The 16,092-nt window shown below is 43.2% G+C and overlaps 1 protein-coding gene across 12 annotated transcripts in view; it reads right to left on the bottom strand.

The window, feature by feature from the left end:
* The window catches only part of MCPH1 (microcephalin 1), a 232,935-nt gene that overhangs the window by 196,097 nt on the left and 20,746 nt on the right, over positions 1-16,092 (bottom strand). For all 12 annotated transcript variants that reach the window (XR_012007363.1, XR_012007364.1, XM_072775785.1 and 9 more), the window contains exon 4: positions 1,816-1,903. Coding sequence is in view for 10 of the 12 variants with exons in the window: in XM_072775785.1 (XP_072631886.1) it covers positions 1,816-1,903 (88 nt within the window). In the remaining 2 variants the exon portion in view is untranslated. The remainder of the gene's footprint in view (positions 1-1,815; positions 1,904-16,092) is intronic.

Below are 16,092 nucleotides of genomic sequence, written 5' to 3'. Positions count from 1 at the left end.
CTGATAGAAAGGAATGCAGCGGGCGAGTGGGTCAGGACAGCAGGCACAGTGGGAAGGAATTACCACTGAGGAAGGGACTCTGGCACAACGCCCTCCTCAAGTGAGAAAGTGGTCACGTGCATGAAGCCAGGAGGAAGCGTGTTCCAGAGAGAGGGAAGAGATACGCAGTGCGATGGCTCTAAATTACAAAATACGCTTGGTGAATTTACGAACAGCGAGCAAGAGGGTCAGGCTGGCAGCAGAGTGAGGGAGCGGGAAGCTGAGAACCATGTCAAAGAGCCCAAATTAAAGGGTCTGAAGTCATGTTCGCTTTGCCACTGCACTCAAAGACGGGAAACAGGATGTCTTCAGGCCCTGAAATGAAGTGTGTAAGCAGTCACTCCATATGCTTCAGACCAGGAAAAGTACAAAGATGAATAACACGCAGCACCAGCCACTGTGTCAAGACAGAGGCACTCCTGTCCATGCTGGTGGAAAGCGCACGTACATCTGATGCAATCATTTATTTCATTTCTAGATAATTCACTTGGAGAAATAAACTCGAATATAAACAATGTGCTCGGAAAAAACCGGCAATGATTTAAGGGTGCAAGAATCCAAGAAAGACACATTGATACCACAGAATAAACACAGAAGAGTGAAGGGCTACATATACTGTCAGTAACTGGTCAAAAATACACTTTTAAGTGAAGAAAAAAAACAATCTCCCAGACAATATATGTAACATAGCAGAAGCTCATTTGTACAAAATGCGTGTGTGTGTGTGTGTGTGTAACATATGTGTACTGAAGACCATCGGATCCACAAGGACCCAAGTCAAACCAAAAACTGCTTATTTTGAGAAAAGAGACATTAAAAGAGTTATTTGCTTTATTGTGTTTACTTAATGTTTTATGATGAAAATATACTCATATCGTTAATGTGTTTTTAAAATAAGTACTTTATTTCTAAAACAGTAGACACAGCCATTGCCTAATGTACCACAGAGAGTGGAGACGTAGAGGCGCTACTTCACCCCTAATCGAATGAGATCTGGAGAGAGACTGGAGTTAAGTTTGTCCATCACTGTGCTGCAAATCCCAGCTTGTCCGAGATGAAATGTAATGGAGACGCGGGATTCACCATTTACAGAAATCTGAGATGCCCACGGGAACATCTTCTTTAACCTACAGGAAATGTATGCGTCTAGTCTGTCTAATTCAGTTTGGACAAAGCCTGCAAATCTCCTCCCCATCAGGATCCCCATGTGAAAACAAAGCGACTCTGATGTTTCCTAGTAAGCCGGTTTACCCTCAAATAAAGAAATCACAATTAAAACTTTTAAAGAATAAAAGAGTGAAAATGTTGTGGATCGAACGTGAATTAGACCTCAAAGGAAAGCAGTGTCTTATGTTTGAACAGCAGATTTATGATAATAAATAACTTAATTATTTAATAAATAACGTGGACATTTCTGCATCAAGACTTTTGAGATTTTGTGGCCAAACTGCAGAACAAGGGTATTTTGCTGCAGATGTAACAAACCGAACTCTGAGGCAGTTCTGAGAGCACCTGCCTGTCTGCTGGTCTCTTGGCAACTTTTAGTTTTCCGCTGGCCAAACACAGCATTTCCACTTTTCACAAATTACACCAAAGCATTTCAAGGATACAGTAGTTTTTATAACTTTTTTAAAAACCCTATGTGTAAAGAACAGGATCATCAATTCCAATACTTAAGACACTTCTTGAATATATTCCACAAAGTTTCACTTTCTAGGAACAAAAGAAGGAATCAACTCATAACTGCCACTGTCTATACTGATACCACATACTTACTTTTTTCTTAATCAGGCTTGGTAGGTGTTCCCTGGTATTAGCTGCAGGGAACAGTGACTCATCGATGTGCGCTCCAGCTGTCCGGCATCTGTATAATTAATTGATAGAGCATAATGAGCATCTGTTCCTGTTACAGTCACACAGCATTACGTCGGCACGCGTGTCAGCAAGCGACTGAAGAGACGCATAGGCCATTTTAATAGACGTGTCTTTATTTTTTTTATTTTTATTTTTTTTAGACGTGTCTTTAAAAGTAAGTACATTTATAACCAAATACAAAGGACCACACAAGTTCAACTTCCCAAAGTAGTCTCTACATGGTGTTTTTAAAGTGTTAAGAGTAGAAGCAAGAGGCAGGTAAAGGAAGTGCCGTTTTTACACAGTAACTTGACAGCCTTCAAACTGATCAGTGCAGGGCACACGTGCTACTAAATGAACAGTGTAAGAGCAAACAGGACATAAATGGAATAATCTAGAGCTACAAGGGCCCTAAAGAAATGCGGCCAGAAAGACTGTCTGGCCCCCAAAACTGGTGTGTTCCACCCGAGAGCAGGGTGGGCGACCCCAGGTACTCCCAGCTGTGCCCGGCCACCCCCACTGTCTGCCACCAGAGTCTGTCACTCCCACTCTTGCTACGACCTCCCTGCCAGTCATGGGAATCCCCGGACCACTACCTACTTTAAGCATTCAGATGCTCAAATCTAAGCAATTACCATAATTCTCTAAATCATCTCCTTACCTATAGTTTCTATTCTTCTCAATCATTCATATTATTACTGACAAGAATTAATTAAGCATAAAACATTTTATTCATCTCTCCTCAACCCAGACCAAAAGCCTTCAATCACTCCCGTGTTTACAGAGTATCACCTACCTGTTGTTTCACTGTTTTTAAAACACAGCCCTAAATACATCGCTGGCTATATTTCATAAACCTGTCACTGTTCAACATTTAGTATGCAAATGAGTTGAAAGTATAATTGAAATACAATGCAAAAAAAGAACAGGGAAGTATATCAATTTTCGTATAGTAAGCTCTCTTAAAATATATTAGGAAGAAAAACAGAATGTCAGCAGCATGAACATGACACTATATACTGTATAAAGTACTTCTCAATTTAAGCAAAGTCTGGGGGAGTACACACCAAGTTGACAATGCTATTTATCACTCGCCTAATGAATCTCAAAGTTGGTCAGAAGACTCCTGAGGTCCCCAAGCCCCTTCTGAAGGCATGTGGGTCAAAACTGTTCTTCTCACAGGAAGGCCTCGTTTGCCTTTTTTCATTGCTGTCAGATGAGCACAGGACAGAGTTTGCTAAATGATGTGTGTGTCTGCGCATGTGAGAGAGATCCCGAAACACTTAACGCAGAGGCAGACAGGACAATGCAACTGTCTTTTATTAATCCAGACATGAAAGAAATTTGCAAAAAAATGCAAAAATTAAAAAAGAGAACACAGTACAGTAATTGTAATAAGAGAACAACAGGGGAGAGCAGAAGCCAAAGACAGCACAAGTGATACTTTGGGAGTGGGGAGGAGTTAGGAGGGAGGCGACCACCAGATGAAATTCTGATGAGGAAGCAGATGTGGGAGGATGCAGATCTTCCGTCTGGAAGAAGGGCACAGACAAAAGCACACAGCAAAGTGGACAACAGCATGACAATTCTGGGAAAACAGACACCACTTGGTGTGAGTGCAGTGAATGCACTGGAGTGAGGATACCAGGGACAAGGAGGTTACATAGGTCGCCCAGAGGGTTGTATCTGCCAAGCTCATGAGCCTGGACGGCCTCGTGCTGTGGACCCTGGGATGCTAGGAGAGGTGGGCGGGGTGGGGGGGGGGGGGCGGCGGGGCGGGGCTGGACAGGCCACTCTGCAGGATGAGCTCCAGGACAGGAACCTGAGGGCAAGGAGCCCAGCCGGGAACTGTGGGGGTAGGAGATGCTAGAGGTTTCACCATAGCTGTGGGACTGGGTGCAGATCCTTAAATGCAATATTTAGAAATAAAAATGGAATGTTCTTGAGCTCTTGTTACAACTGACAGACACAGCACATATGTTTTTCTCTCCTGCCCCTGAAGCCCCATTCAAATGAGAGTGAAGTAAAACAAAACGACACCGACCAACAGAAATAAAGAGTAGGTAAGAGATGTCTAGGGAACTGAAAAGCAAATACAGGAAAGTAAACCGGAGCCTGGAAGCTGGACAAGGGAGGACACAGGACAGGACTCCTCTGCTCACACCTCCAGGGCTCTGGCGACAAGGGGGGTCTGAGGAGCAGCAGCTATACCCCTAACTGTGCCCACAGTAAGGGCCCTCTGCACCTCCACTTGCTCCTGCCACCAAAGCAGGTGACAGGATCAGTTTTCAGATGACTTGGACCAGAGACACGCTGGACTCAAGGATACCAGGCAGAGCTCAGGTAGGACAAAGTTTCACAAAGACTTTGTGAAATGTATTTGCATGCATTTTCAGATTCAACTAACAACAATTTTTACAGTCTTAATAATGCAAAGTAAAACTATGGATTCAGCTCATCAGATGCTGATTTTGTTTACAAAATCCAGAGAGGACAAGCAGCATGGGTGTGGTGCAATGAGTAGGTGCATGCAGATGGTGGAGTGGGGTCCCCCAGAAGGTGGCCACTTGGAAAGCGCTAAATTTGCATTTAGCGCTTTGCAACACTCTAAAGTCTAGACAGTGTTGGGAACTGGGAAGTCAGGGCATCAGTGGAGCCATGGTAACTGGGAAACAGAGGTCAAGACAGCTGCAGCAAGATGCACGGGTAGAGAGGCGTTACTTCTGGGCAACAGGAACTGGGACCACTGTTCACTCCAAGCCTCATAATAATAGCTGACTTCTCTCTTTCCTGTGTGTGAGGGGCCCTCTCTCCATAACAGGATGGGAACAGGAAACCAGGCATTCTGATTCAAAGGACTCTGGCTGGCACAATAGGGAGAGAAATGGCACCTACACCAAGACAGAGAATGAAGTCAGGAAGTCATTCACAGAGGACGGTGAGTTCAGGTCTGGACCTATCTAAAGTTAGGTGCTATGCTTCATCCACAAGAAGGTCTGACATGGACAGGCCACACTGAGAATAGAGAGAGAGATGGGCTTAACATTCAAATCCCCTCCATGGCCTGCGGGAGGACATCCCTGCCTCTGAGCTTCCCCTCCTCAGAGATCCCAACCACACAGGCATCACCCCGTCTCCAGCCCCAACCTTCTGTTCCTCACAAAGCTGGTCCCCCAAATCTCTGAATACCTAGATCCTTCACATCTTTGTTTCAGCTCAAGTCACCAACTCCAAGAGGCCTCCCCAGCCACCGTGTCAGTAGGGTCACCAACTACAAATGGGCCCCGTGGCAAAGCCCGTCCTGTTCCCTTCAGAGGATTCACCAAACCCTGCACTTACACAACCTGTTTCTTTCATTAAAACTCAGTTCCACAAAGAGAGTGAAGACAAACGGTCACTAAGTAAGTGATCTTATACTTAGTACTAATCATCAGGGAAATACACACTAAAGCCAGAGGGGATCCTCAAATGTACAATTAATTGATTTATTTTTATTTATTTATTTTTTTTTTTAGAGAGAGAAAAAGAGTTCAAGCAACAAGGGGAGGAAGAGGGAGAAACTCTGAAGCAGACTCCCTGTTGAGTGCAGAGCCTGATGCAGGGCTCAGGATCCCAAGACCACAACCTGAGCCAGAATCATTTCAATCAACTGCCGACTGAACCATCCAGGCATCCTTGGTTAATGGATTTTGAGTCTTGTCAAAATTAGGGACCAAAATCAATAGCAAAGAATCATCTTTTCAACAAATGGTGCTTGAACAAGCGGATACCCACGCAAAAAAAGGATGAAATCATACCCCTACCTCACACCATGCACAGAAACTAACCCAGATGGATCAAAGACCTAAGTTGTCTGAACTAAAACTATAAAATTCTTAGAAAATATAGAAGTAAATATTTCTGATCTCCGATTTGCCAATGGTTCCTTAAATGACATCAAAAGCACAAGAAACAAAAAATAAATTGGACCTCACAAAGATCAGAACTATTTGTTTCAAAGGAAACTGTAAAGGGCGTATAAAAATAACAGACACAATGAGAGAAAATACTTATGAATCATACATGATATGGATATATGTGCTACAGCCCTACAATGGAATGTTATTTGATAATAAAAAATGAAGCAAAACTCTGATACATGCTACAAACATGGAGGAATCTTGACAATATTATTTTAAGAGAAAGAAGCCAGGCACAAAGACCACAAATTGTCTGATTCCACTTCAATGACATGTTCAGAAGCGGCAAACCTATGGAGCCAGAGACTGATTAGTATTTGCCCTGCACCGTGGGATTGGAGGGTAGTGTAAAGGGTACAAGGTTGCAGTCGAGGGTGATGAGAATGTTTTAAATTGTGTTGGTGGCTGCAAAACTTTGTGAATATATTAAAAAACACTGAATTGTAGGGGTACCTGGCTACTCAGTAGAGCATGTGACTCTTGATCTCAAGGTCGTGAGTTCAAGCCCCATGTTGGATACAGAGTTTACTCAAAAACAATAACAAAGGGCACCTGCTGGCTCAGTCGGTTTAGCATCAGACTCCTGATTTCAGCTTAGGTCATGATCTCAGGGTTGTGAGATCCAGCCCCACGTAGGGCTCCAGGCTTATCAGGGAGTCTGCTTGAGATTCTTTCCCTCTGTCCCTCCCCAAACTCACAGACATGCACGTGCATGCTCTCTCCCAAATAAATAAATTTTTAAAACACAACAAAAACAAAAACAAAAACAAAATCACCAAACTGTACACTTTTGATGGGTGAATTATATTCCAAAAAACTGCTACAAAAAAATAAACACACGATATACTACTACATATCCACTAGCATGGCTACAATTAAAGACTGATAAATCCCAAGTGTTGGTGAAAACGTGAAGCAAATGGAACATTCATGTACTGCTGGTAGGAATGAAAAGCAGTCTGGGTAACGGCCCAAGAGTGATGAAAACATACAAGGACACAAGCATGATTATCCACTGCAACTTTAGTCATAATAACCAAAAACCAAAAACTATCCAAACGTCCATTAACAGGTGACTGGGTAGAGAAACTGTGGTATATCCATATAATAGAATCTTACTCAGCTATTAAAAAAATTAAAATATTGATACATATAACAACAAAGATAAATGTCTCAAAAATATGATGTTGAACAAAAGAAGCCAGGCACAAAATAACACATACTAGATGATTTCCTTTATATAAAACCCTGAAATAAGTAAAGCTACGCTGCAGTGCCAGAAACCAGGCAGCCCTGCAGTGTGACCCTGTAAAAGGTACAAGGGCCTTGGAGCAGGGAAGGTGACTGCAGAGGGATACAAGGGAACTTCTTGGGATGATGAAAATGTTCGCAATATTTTGACTGTGATAGTGGTGGTAACATGGGTGTGCACATTTGTCAAAACTCAGTGCGTGGACACTTCAAAGGGGTACACTTCATTTTATATAAATATTATTTGTGTAAGGTTGGTTTTTTTTTAACAAAGTAATCAGCTAAGCCTGCAGAAAGCCAGCCACGAACGAGGTAGGCGGAATAATGGATCTAATGAAAGAAGTGAGAATCAGGCATCACTAATGAAGAGAACGAGGAGAGAAATACTTCGCAGGAATGCTTCTTTTTAAACAAAGGTCTGCTAATGCCCATGTGTACCCTGAGCAGGGCCTACTGGCTGCTTCTTACTCACATGAAATGTCACCTATTTCCCACTGTTCTAGGCAACGAAACAGCACATGGGTGTGGCCAGGAAGCACCCTGACATAGGTCTTGGAAGAAAAGAATAACTGCACCATCACATCCATGATATTTAAGTCACAATCAGGAGACCTTAAAGCTCAGCCAGCTCACAAGAACCTCACACCAATCCCGGCAGATAAGTACTGTCGCATCATCTGCTCACATCTGACAACTGAAGACGCCGAGGCTCACGGGACATCGTTTGCCCAAGTTCACAAAACTCGTAAGTATCCTGTACTAGTCAGTAGTTGGGGGAAAGGCTTGATTCAGCTGGGTAAAATGTGTGCCTGACCCAGGCGACGTGGTTGTGGAAGACAGCTTCTCCTTAATGGCGAGGAGTGTCCCAACAATTTATCTGTGACTGGGTACGGTGGAAAGACGCAGACACGCTTCCTGAATCCACCTCTCACAACAAAGGGCCCCTGACTGGTGATGTCATTCCGTGCATGCAAACAACTCGTGAGTCCACCTGCCCACTGAAACGCTGCACAGACACTTCACTAAAACCCCTATTTATCAGGCACTCAATCAAAATCTACTTAATAAACAACAACAACAACACAAAGCTCACGGGTTGGCTTTCCTTCAGAAATGTAAGAGAACACTATCCTCCCATCTAGTGGTCACGCAGGGAAGTGTTTCAAGAGATGCCCTGAACTTGATCTTCAACTGCTGCTCCTTCAGAGCCAACAGGGGACAAGGCAGCATGTGTCATCCTCCCCTCTGGGAAGCCGGCCTGGGCTCCACTCCAGAGAGCTCCTTCTCCCCGGGGAGCTAAGGAATGGTGGCACTTCCCACTGCGCGCCTGCTCCCCCCCCCCCCAGGACAGAGGCTGGCGGTTGTGCCAAACACACCCAGTGTCCACAGCCCACTCCGCGTCGCCTTCACTCGCTGCGTCTTCAAAAGCTCTGACCTGTGGGGGAAGAAATCCCTTTCAACAGTAAAACCGAACAAGAGAACATGGAGGGCCTCCCTCAGGGGATGAGGAAGGGAGAGGGACGATGCGCCCTTTCGCCTGGCACAGAGCAAACCCGCGGGCACCGTGGGGCTCACAGTTTGGGCCATGGACACAAAATGACTGGTGACGCAGTATTCTGGACTCAAATTCTCTCTCACTTTTAAAAAATTCAAAGACCTTAAAGGTTTTTTTAATGTGAGTTAGACTTAAGGATATTTTTTGTAACAAAACTGAGTTCTTAAAATATGTAATTAATTCACTTAAAAACAAGAATAAAAATCAATACGTGTCAACACAACTGACCCCTGACCCACAGAAGTCCCTGAGCCATGATTTGAGAACTACTGCTCTAAAGCTACAAGAAACCCGTTACTCTGATATTATTTACGGAGCCACTCATGAATATTAGGTCGTATCTTCTCAGTAAACCTACACTGACAGGAAAAAACGTCTTTTCTTCGAGTTGATGTTTTAATTGGTAACAGTAGATAAATTTGGGTGTTGCTTTGCTTTGCTTTGTTTTTAACCAAAAGGGGAACACTGAAAGTCTGCCACAAACAGAAAAACCTAACTGGCAGGTTCTTAAGAACACCTGTCTTACTAACACACAAGCTTTTAACGACACGAAAAGGTTTAAAACTTTAAACGTTTAAGGATAATTCTGAGCTCTGTGAGCCCATTCCCACCACTCCAGCAGCCCCTCTCATGTGCTCTCAACATAAGGTAAGAAGTCTGCCCTCCAGCCTTCCCTCCCACCTGACAATCCTGTCCTAGAGCCACACAGGCGAGGCAAGGGCAGACACCTGCAAGGTTTGTAGATGCACGGGGAGCGCTTCTCCACTGGGGGCTTCAGAGCCTGCCAACGGGGCATCCGTGGGGGGGATGGCCCAGCCTGTGGGTTCCCACCTGTGGGGGCCAGGCCGGGTGAAGAGGACATCTGTACAGGGAAGGGCACTGCCCTGAAGAGACTGGTCACCTACCTACTCAATTAACTGCCCTGCTAACAAGGATAACAGGAGCCCGGGTCCTCACAGTCGGAGAAGAGAACTACAAACACTGGGGAGAAGAATATGAGGACCAGAATGAACCCCTGGTTTGGGAGTGATGCTGCAGGTATCAGTGGGAACCTGGTTCACTACACACGGAGCTATAACTACACGGGCACAGTACGCACGGGTATCGCGATCTCTGTCCACGCACGGGGTGCGGCAGGGCACGGTAGCACCCAGATGATGGGTTCAAAACACCATTTCTAGTATAAGGAACCAGGCTTCCCTGGAGAAATGGCTGAATCCAGGGCTGGGACAGAGAAGGTACAAGCAGAGTTAGGATTAAATGGTTGTCAGAGAATCATGGGAAATAGGTAAAATAACACAGAAGTCATCTTGGATGGGTGACCCTGGGCAATCAAAGACAATCTAAACCTTAAAAGAAATGAAGACAGTAATGGATTATAATCCAGTGAATAAAGCAGGAAGACACACGCTCACACACACAGTGATGAGGACAGTCAGTGACATAGTTGAAAGTACCTCCCCTCAAATGCCACACTAAATGTGGTATGGGGGGGAACATATCCCCGCCCCCGGTGCGGCAGCCTGGCAGGCACAACCGTGACCACCACCAGCACCACCAGCACCACCAGCACCACCACACACTGGGAGGGAGCATGAAGAAAAACCCATCTCAGCTTCTTGGGCCTTCCTGCAAGAGATGCAGGACTCAGATAATCCCACTAGGAAACACCAGGTGATCCCAAACTGAGGGACAACGCACAGCACAACTCACCATCTTCCACAACATTAAAAGGACAAAAGCCGAAGAAAGACGGAGGCACGGCCCAAGTGAGGGACCAGGAGACAGGCCGCCCGGATGCAGAGGGCATGTCTGCAGGGGGCTGGGAGCCGGGCGCTGTGCGGAGCAAGACTCCAGCAGCGGGTGAGACCACGGCAGACTCAGAACTCAACGGCGGGGGTGCGTCTGCGTGGACCTCCTAACGTGAGTGGCCGCGTGGGTCATGCAAGAAAATGGGCTTGTCTGTAGGAGGCATGAGATGCAGCGGTGGTGGGGCGTCTGGCAATGACCCGCTCTCGGGCAGACAAACACAAATGCTGTGAACTGTGTTTCCAACTTATCCACTAGGTCAGCCATCCTCAACAGGACGGAGGGGTGGCAGCCAAGTTGACCTTTATTCCTTTTGCCTTTACTTCTTCTTCAATATAAAATTGTCTAATGTTCAAAGGAACCGTCAGAATTTATCAGTTGCTGTTTCACAGCAATATGCCCTCAGAAAAAACACGCCCAGAAAGAGCTCAACAAAACGGGATTCTAGTGACACCTAGTGACCTTACATACTTACTGTCCACAATTTTAGTGGGAAACAAGCTATAGCCTGCACAGGCCGTAAATGAAGAATAAACGTGACATATAAAATAATGGTCAGTTCAGCCATTACCTCTAAGTTCTGTTGAAAAACGTCCAAGCTCACTAAAAATCAAGGAAACGCAAATGAAATAAATTTCATTTTTTTTCATCGACAAAGTAGGAAAGATTTAAAAAGACTGACAATTTGCAGTATGAGTAACAGTTATGGGAAACAAGTATTCTCTCACACTGCTAGAAGGGAATTTAGAGCACTCTTTCTGGAAGGCATTAGGACAGTATGTATCATAAATGTAAGTAGGTGAGCCCTCTGAACTGAAAAATTGACTTGTGGAATCTAAACCTATGAAAAACTTACACATCTGAAAGAAGTGATGCACACACAGACATTCAGTGTTGTACTATTTCTGACTAGAAAGAGAAAGAAGTAGAGAACTTCGTATTCATTAATAGATCAGTTACACAAATCACTTGATATCTCTTATAAAAGACTGCATATGTTGTAAAAAATGAGATCACTACATACAAACATTGGAGTATGTTCTCTAATGTTAACCAAAAAAGTTTACGTGCATTCCATTAAAAAAATAAAACCTACATATTTCCACGGATGCACATATAAATATGGGCATATAAATGTTTAAGTACGCATTTTTTATGTGTTTAGTAGAATGTCTGAAACTATACTCCAAATTCTCAGGAGTCGGTCTCCCATATGAGGGGAGGGGAGATAAGGCAAGAGGTAGGTGGGGACTTTTCATATTAAAAATATACACACATTTTAATCTAAACACACTCAATTTCAAAGGAAGTCTGTCTTCAAGATAGCAAAAGAAAATACAAAATCCGTAATTAGTTCTATAGAATAATTAAAGTCTGAATGCATTACAACAAACAATAAAAAAAGAATTTGTATTAAAAATAGGATTAAGTTCATTTTAAAGGGACTTAACGTGATTACCTTTGGGTAATAAAAATTATTTTGGAGTTTCCATGCTCCCCTTAAGAAACAAGGGCTCAGCAGGAGCAATAAGAGAGAGGAGATAAAGCAGAAAGGGGAATTAGAGGACAAACTACCAAGGAAAGCAAGATGGCAGGACTCTCAGGGAAGAAACTGAGAATTCCCCGTCAGGATCCACAGCTGAGAGGCCTCACCTCTTTCCAGGACAAGGATGCCTGTCAGATTGCATTTCCACCCAAGCATCTCCACTAACTGCAGGCTTTGAGGAAAGGTCTGTTTTCTGAACACTCCCCTTGCCCACATTCTAATATGACCATTTCCTGGTAGCTCACCATCACTTCCCCAATAAATTTTCTCGGTATCTCTAGATTTAATGTAAGTAAAACCTCCTCTGTTCATTAGTTGACAGGACAATACTTATTGAGTACCTACAATGAGCCAGGACATGTGCTAGATACTTAGTGGAAACACAACCATAAAACAAGATAAACATGAGGACTGCACCTACAGAGTTCATATATAATGGAAAGACCAAAATGCATGATTAGGTAAGCAGGCAGGCAAACAGATAGACAAATGAATCACACTGTAGGGTGTATACTCAGAAAATTCAAAAATACTAATTCAAAGGGATATGTTTATCCTATGTTTACTGCAGTATTATCTACAACAGCCAAACTATGAAAGCAGCCCAAGTGTCCACTAATAGATGAATGGATAAAGGAGATGTGGTGTATATACACAATGGAATATTATTCAGCCAGAAAAAGAGAACAAAATCTTGCCATTTGCAATGCATGGATGGAGCTAAAGAGTATTATATTAAGTGAAATAAGTCTGAGAAAGACAAATATCATATGATTTCACTCATATGTGGAAAAAAGAGAATAAGCAATAAAAACAGAAGAGAAAGAGAGAGAAATCAAGAAACAGGCTCTTAACCGTAGAGAACACACTGAGTGATGGTCACCAGAGGGGAGGTGGGTGGCGGATGTGGGAAATAAGTGATGGGGATTAAAGAGTACACTTATCGTGATGAAAAAATAAATAAATTTTAATTTAAAAAAGACAAATGAACAAAAGTTCTAATAGCACAAAAAGGAAAGGAGTTGAGACCAAACCACCAGGAGGACTGTTCTGTGGGCCATATGGTCTCTGTGATGCTACTCAATTCCAGAGTATGTGCAAGAGCAGCTATTCACAACACATAATCAAATGTGCATGGTTGTGTTCCAGGAAAATTTTACTTATGGACACTGAGATTTGGATTTTACATCATTTTCATGTGTTAGGAAATACTCTTGATTTTCTCCCCAAACTTTTAAAACCGCAAAAACCACTGTTAGCTCAAGGGCCGTAGAAAAAAACAGGTTGGTGGGCTGCATTTGGCCCACCAGCCACAGTTCACTGTTTCTGCTTGGGACCGTGCAATTCTGAGCCATTCTATCTCAGCAGGAACAATATAACTGATTTACATGTTAGAAGTGTTGCACTTGCTAACGTACGAGGGGTGAAAGGAAAGGGACGGGCAGGAGGCAATAGAGTAATGTGTCAAGATGATAGTTGTCTGGACTAAGGGGGACACTTAGAGACAAAGATCCACAACATCTATTCTGAGATACAATCAATAGGCCATTTTAATGGATTGCACAATGAGATGAGGGAGCTGCCTGATATTGATTCCTCCCCCACAATCTCCCATAAAAAGACAACATTTTAAAAAATCAAAGTGAAGGACACACATGACCTACGTTTTCACCAAAACTTCAAAAGATGTATTACGTAGAAAAATAACCCAAGTTTCAAAATAACAGCAAGTCTGTGGATGCAGAAAGCGGGGAGGAAAGGGCTTATTACTCCACAGAGAGAGTGGAAGGGCCTGGAGCATCAGAAGCAGCACATGTAGAATAATTCTGAAAAAGAGTAAGTTGGCATTAAATGCTGAAATACAGAGCAGGAGTGGTTCACAGTACCTGATAGAGGGAAGAGGCCCAGAAGTGACAGGCTCTGAGGAGAGGTAATCAACTGTACTGAGAAAGAGTCATAACCCTGAGACAGAGAGCAGTGGAGCAACCAAGAGGAAAATATTCAGGGATCCTACGGAAACAAAAGGCAAACACTTCCCCCTCACCATCAACATCATCCACAAAAGGAACTATGTGGAGAGCAGAACAGCGCTTGGATATTAGGAAACTTGCCTGTAAAATAAAACAGAACAAAGCAGACCACATCCATAAAAAAACTGGAAAAGAAAATGCAAATCAAACCATTTCAACTGATGAAAATCCCCCTGCTGTCAAAAATAAAAACAGAGCTGAAAAATGTAACACAAATGTCACGTCTAAATCAAATACTGCCCCAAAGATACAGATGTAATGAAACTCCAGGACACCTGCACCCCGATGATTCTAGCAGCAATGTCCACAATAGCCACACTGTGGAAGGAGCTTTGGTGTCCATTGACAGATGATGGATAAAGAAGCTGTGGTCTCTGTATACAATGGAATATTCCTCAGCCATTAGAAACGACAAATACCCACCATTTGCTTCGATGTGGATGGAACTGGAGGGTATTATGCTGAGTGAAGTAAGTCAATCGGAGAAGGACAAACATTATATGTTCTCATTCATTTGGGGAATATAAATAATAGTGAAAGGGAATAGAAGGGAAGGGAGAAGAAATGTGTGGGAAATATCAGAAAGGGAGACAGAACATAAGAGGCTCCTAACTCTGGGAAACGAACTAGGGGTGGTGGAAGGGGAGGAGGGCGGGGGTGGGGGTGACTGGGTGACGGGCACTGACTGGGGCACTTGACGGGATGAGCACTGGGTGTTATTCTGTATGTTGGCAAATTGAACACCAATAAAAAATAAATTTATTATAAAAATAAAATAAATAAAATCTAGTTTGTCTGATAAAAAATAAATAAATAAATCAAATACTGGCAAATACATATTTGGGGAACTATATCCATCCATCTGTATATGTGAAATATTTCTTAAGTCAGAAGTATAAAAACTAAGAACATCAAAACAGGAAAATATTAAACAACAGTTGGTTAAACTCAGCCAAAAGAAGACAAGACAAAATCATATCAGAAGTGAACACTTAGGGGGGCAGCCCGGGTGGCCCAGTGGTTTAGCGCCACCTTCAGCCCAGGGTGTGATCTTGGAGACCCAGGATCAAGTCCCACATCGGGCTCCCTGCATGGAGCCTGCTTCTCTCTTTGCCTGTGTCTCTGCCTCTGTATTTCTGTGTTTCGAATGAATGAATAAATGAAATCTTAAAAAAAAAAAAAGCGAACATTTAACTATAATATGCCAAAGAAGAAACAGCTTCAAATGAAAACTTAATAAAAAATACTGAAGAACGTTGAGGGGCAGGGGGAGAAGGGGAATAAAAATAGCATTCAGAAAGAAGTAAAAAGGTCAAAACGGTTGAAATTAAAAGTAAAGGGGAACCAATATACATATAATTGAAGCCCTTGAAGAAGAAAAGCAAAACAGTAAAACAAAGTCATATTTAAAACTATAAGAACATTTTCCAGAAATAGGAAGACCTGAATCTCTTGAAAAGGCCAACCTAGAACTGGAATCTACTGGATCAATTTACAAGAGAAAACAACTATATTTTAAAGGAGGGGAAAAAAAAGAATCTTAGGTCCCCAGGGAAGAAAGATCAAATAACTTACAAGAGGAAAAGAATTAGTCTCAGATGCTTAACCCCAACAAACACCACTAGGTTCCACTTGTGTTTAGTCCTTAAAACCCAATCTCCTGCAAATGCACAAGTCATCAAACACTTTCTGAAGATTTTTAAAGAGGCTTTGGAAGCAAACAAACAAAAGACTATTTTAAAAGGAAGCAAATAATCTGTGGCTTTACCACATGTTCTGGGTCTTTACCCTGCGGTAAAGCAGTCTGTGGGAGTGGTGGTGATGGGCAGCTCAACCTCCAACAGAAGGACTTGCCGTCTTTCTGGCCAAGGAACTCGGGGGGGAATCCCCCGGCAAGTAGGATTACCAGAGAATGAGGCAAGGACCCAGGACACAAGCCAGGGAAGAGGAACCTCAGGTTCTGAGCATAAAAGCCCACCTCCCTGGCTGACCCCTGACCTACATGTACCTCAGGAAAACTGACATCAGCCTGGTTAATCTCAGGGCAGA

The sequence above is a fragment of the Canis lupus genome, chromosome 15 (assembly GCF_048164855.1).
Source record: "Canis lupus baileyi chromosome 15, mCanLup2.hap1, whole genome shotgun sequence".
Taxonomy (NCBI): domain Eukaryota; kingdom Metazoa; phylum Chordata; class Mammalia; order Carnivora; family Canidae; genus Canis; species Canis lupus.
This window is presented reverse-complemented; position numbering and strand designations above follow the sequence as displayed.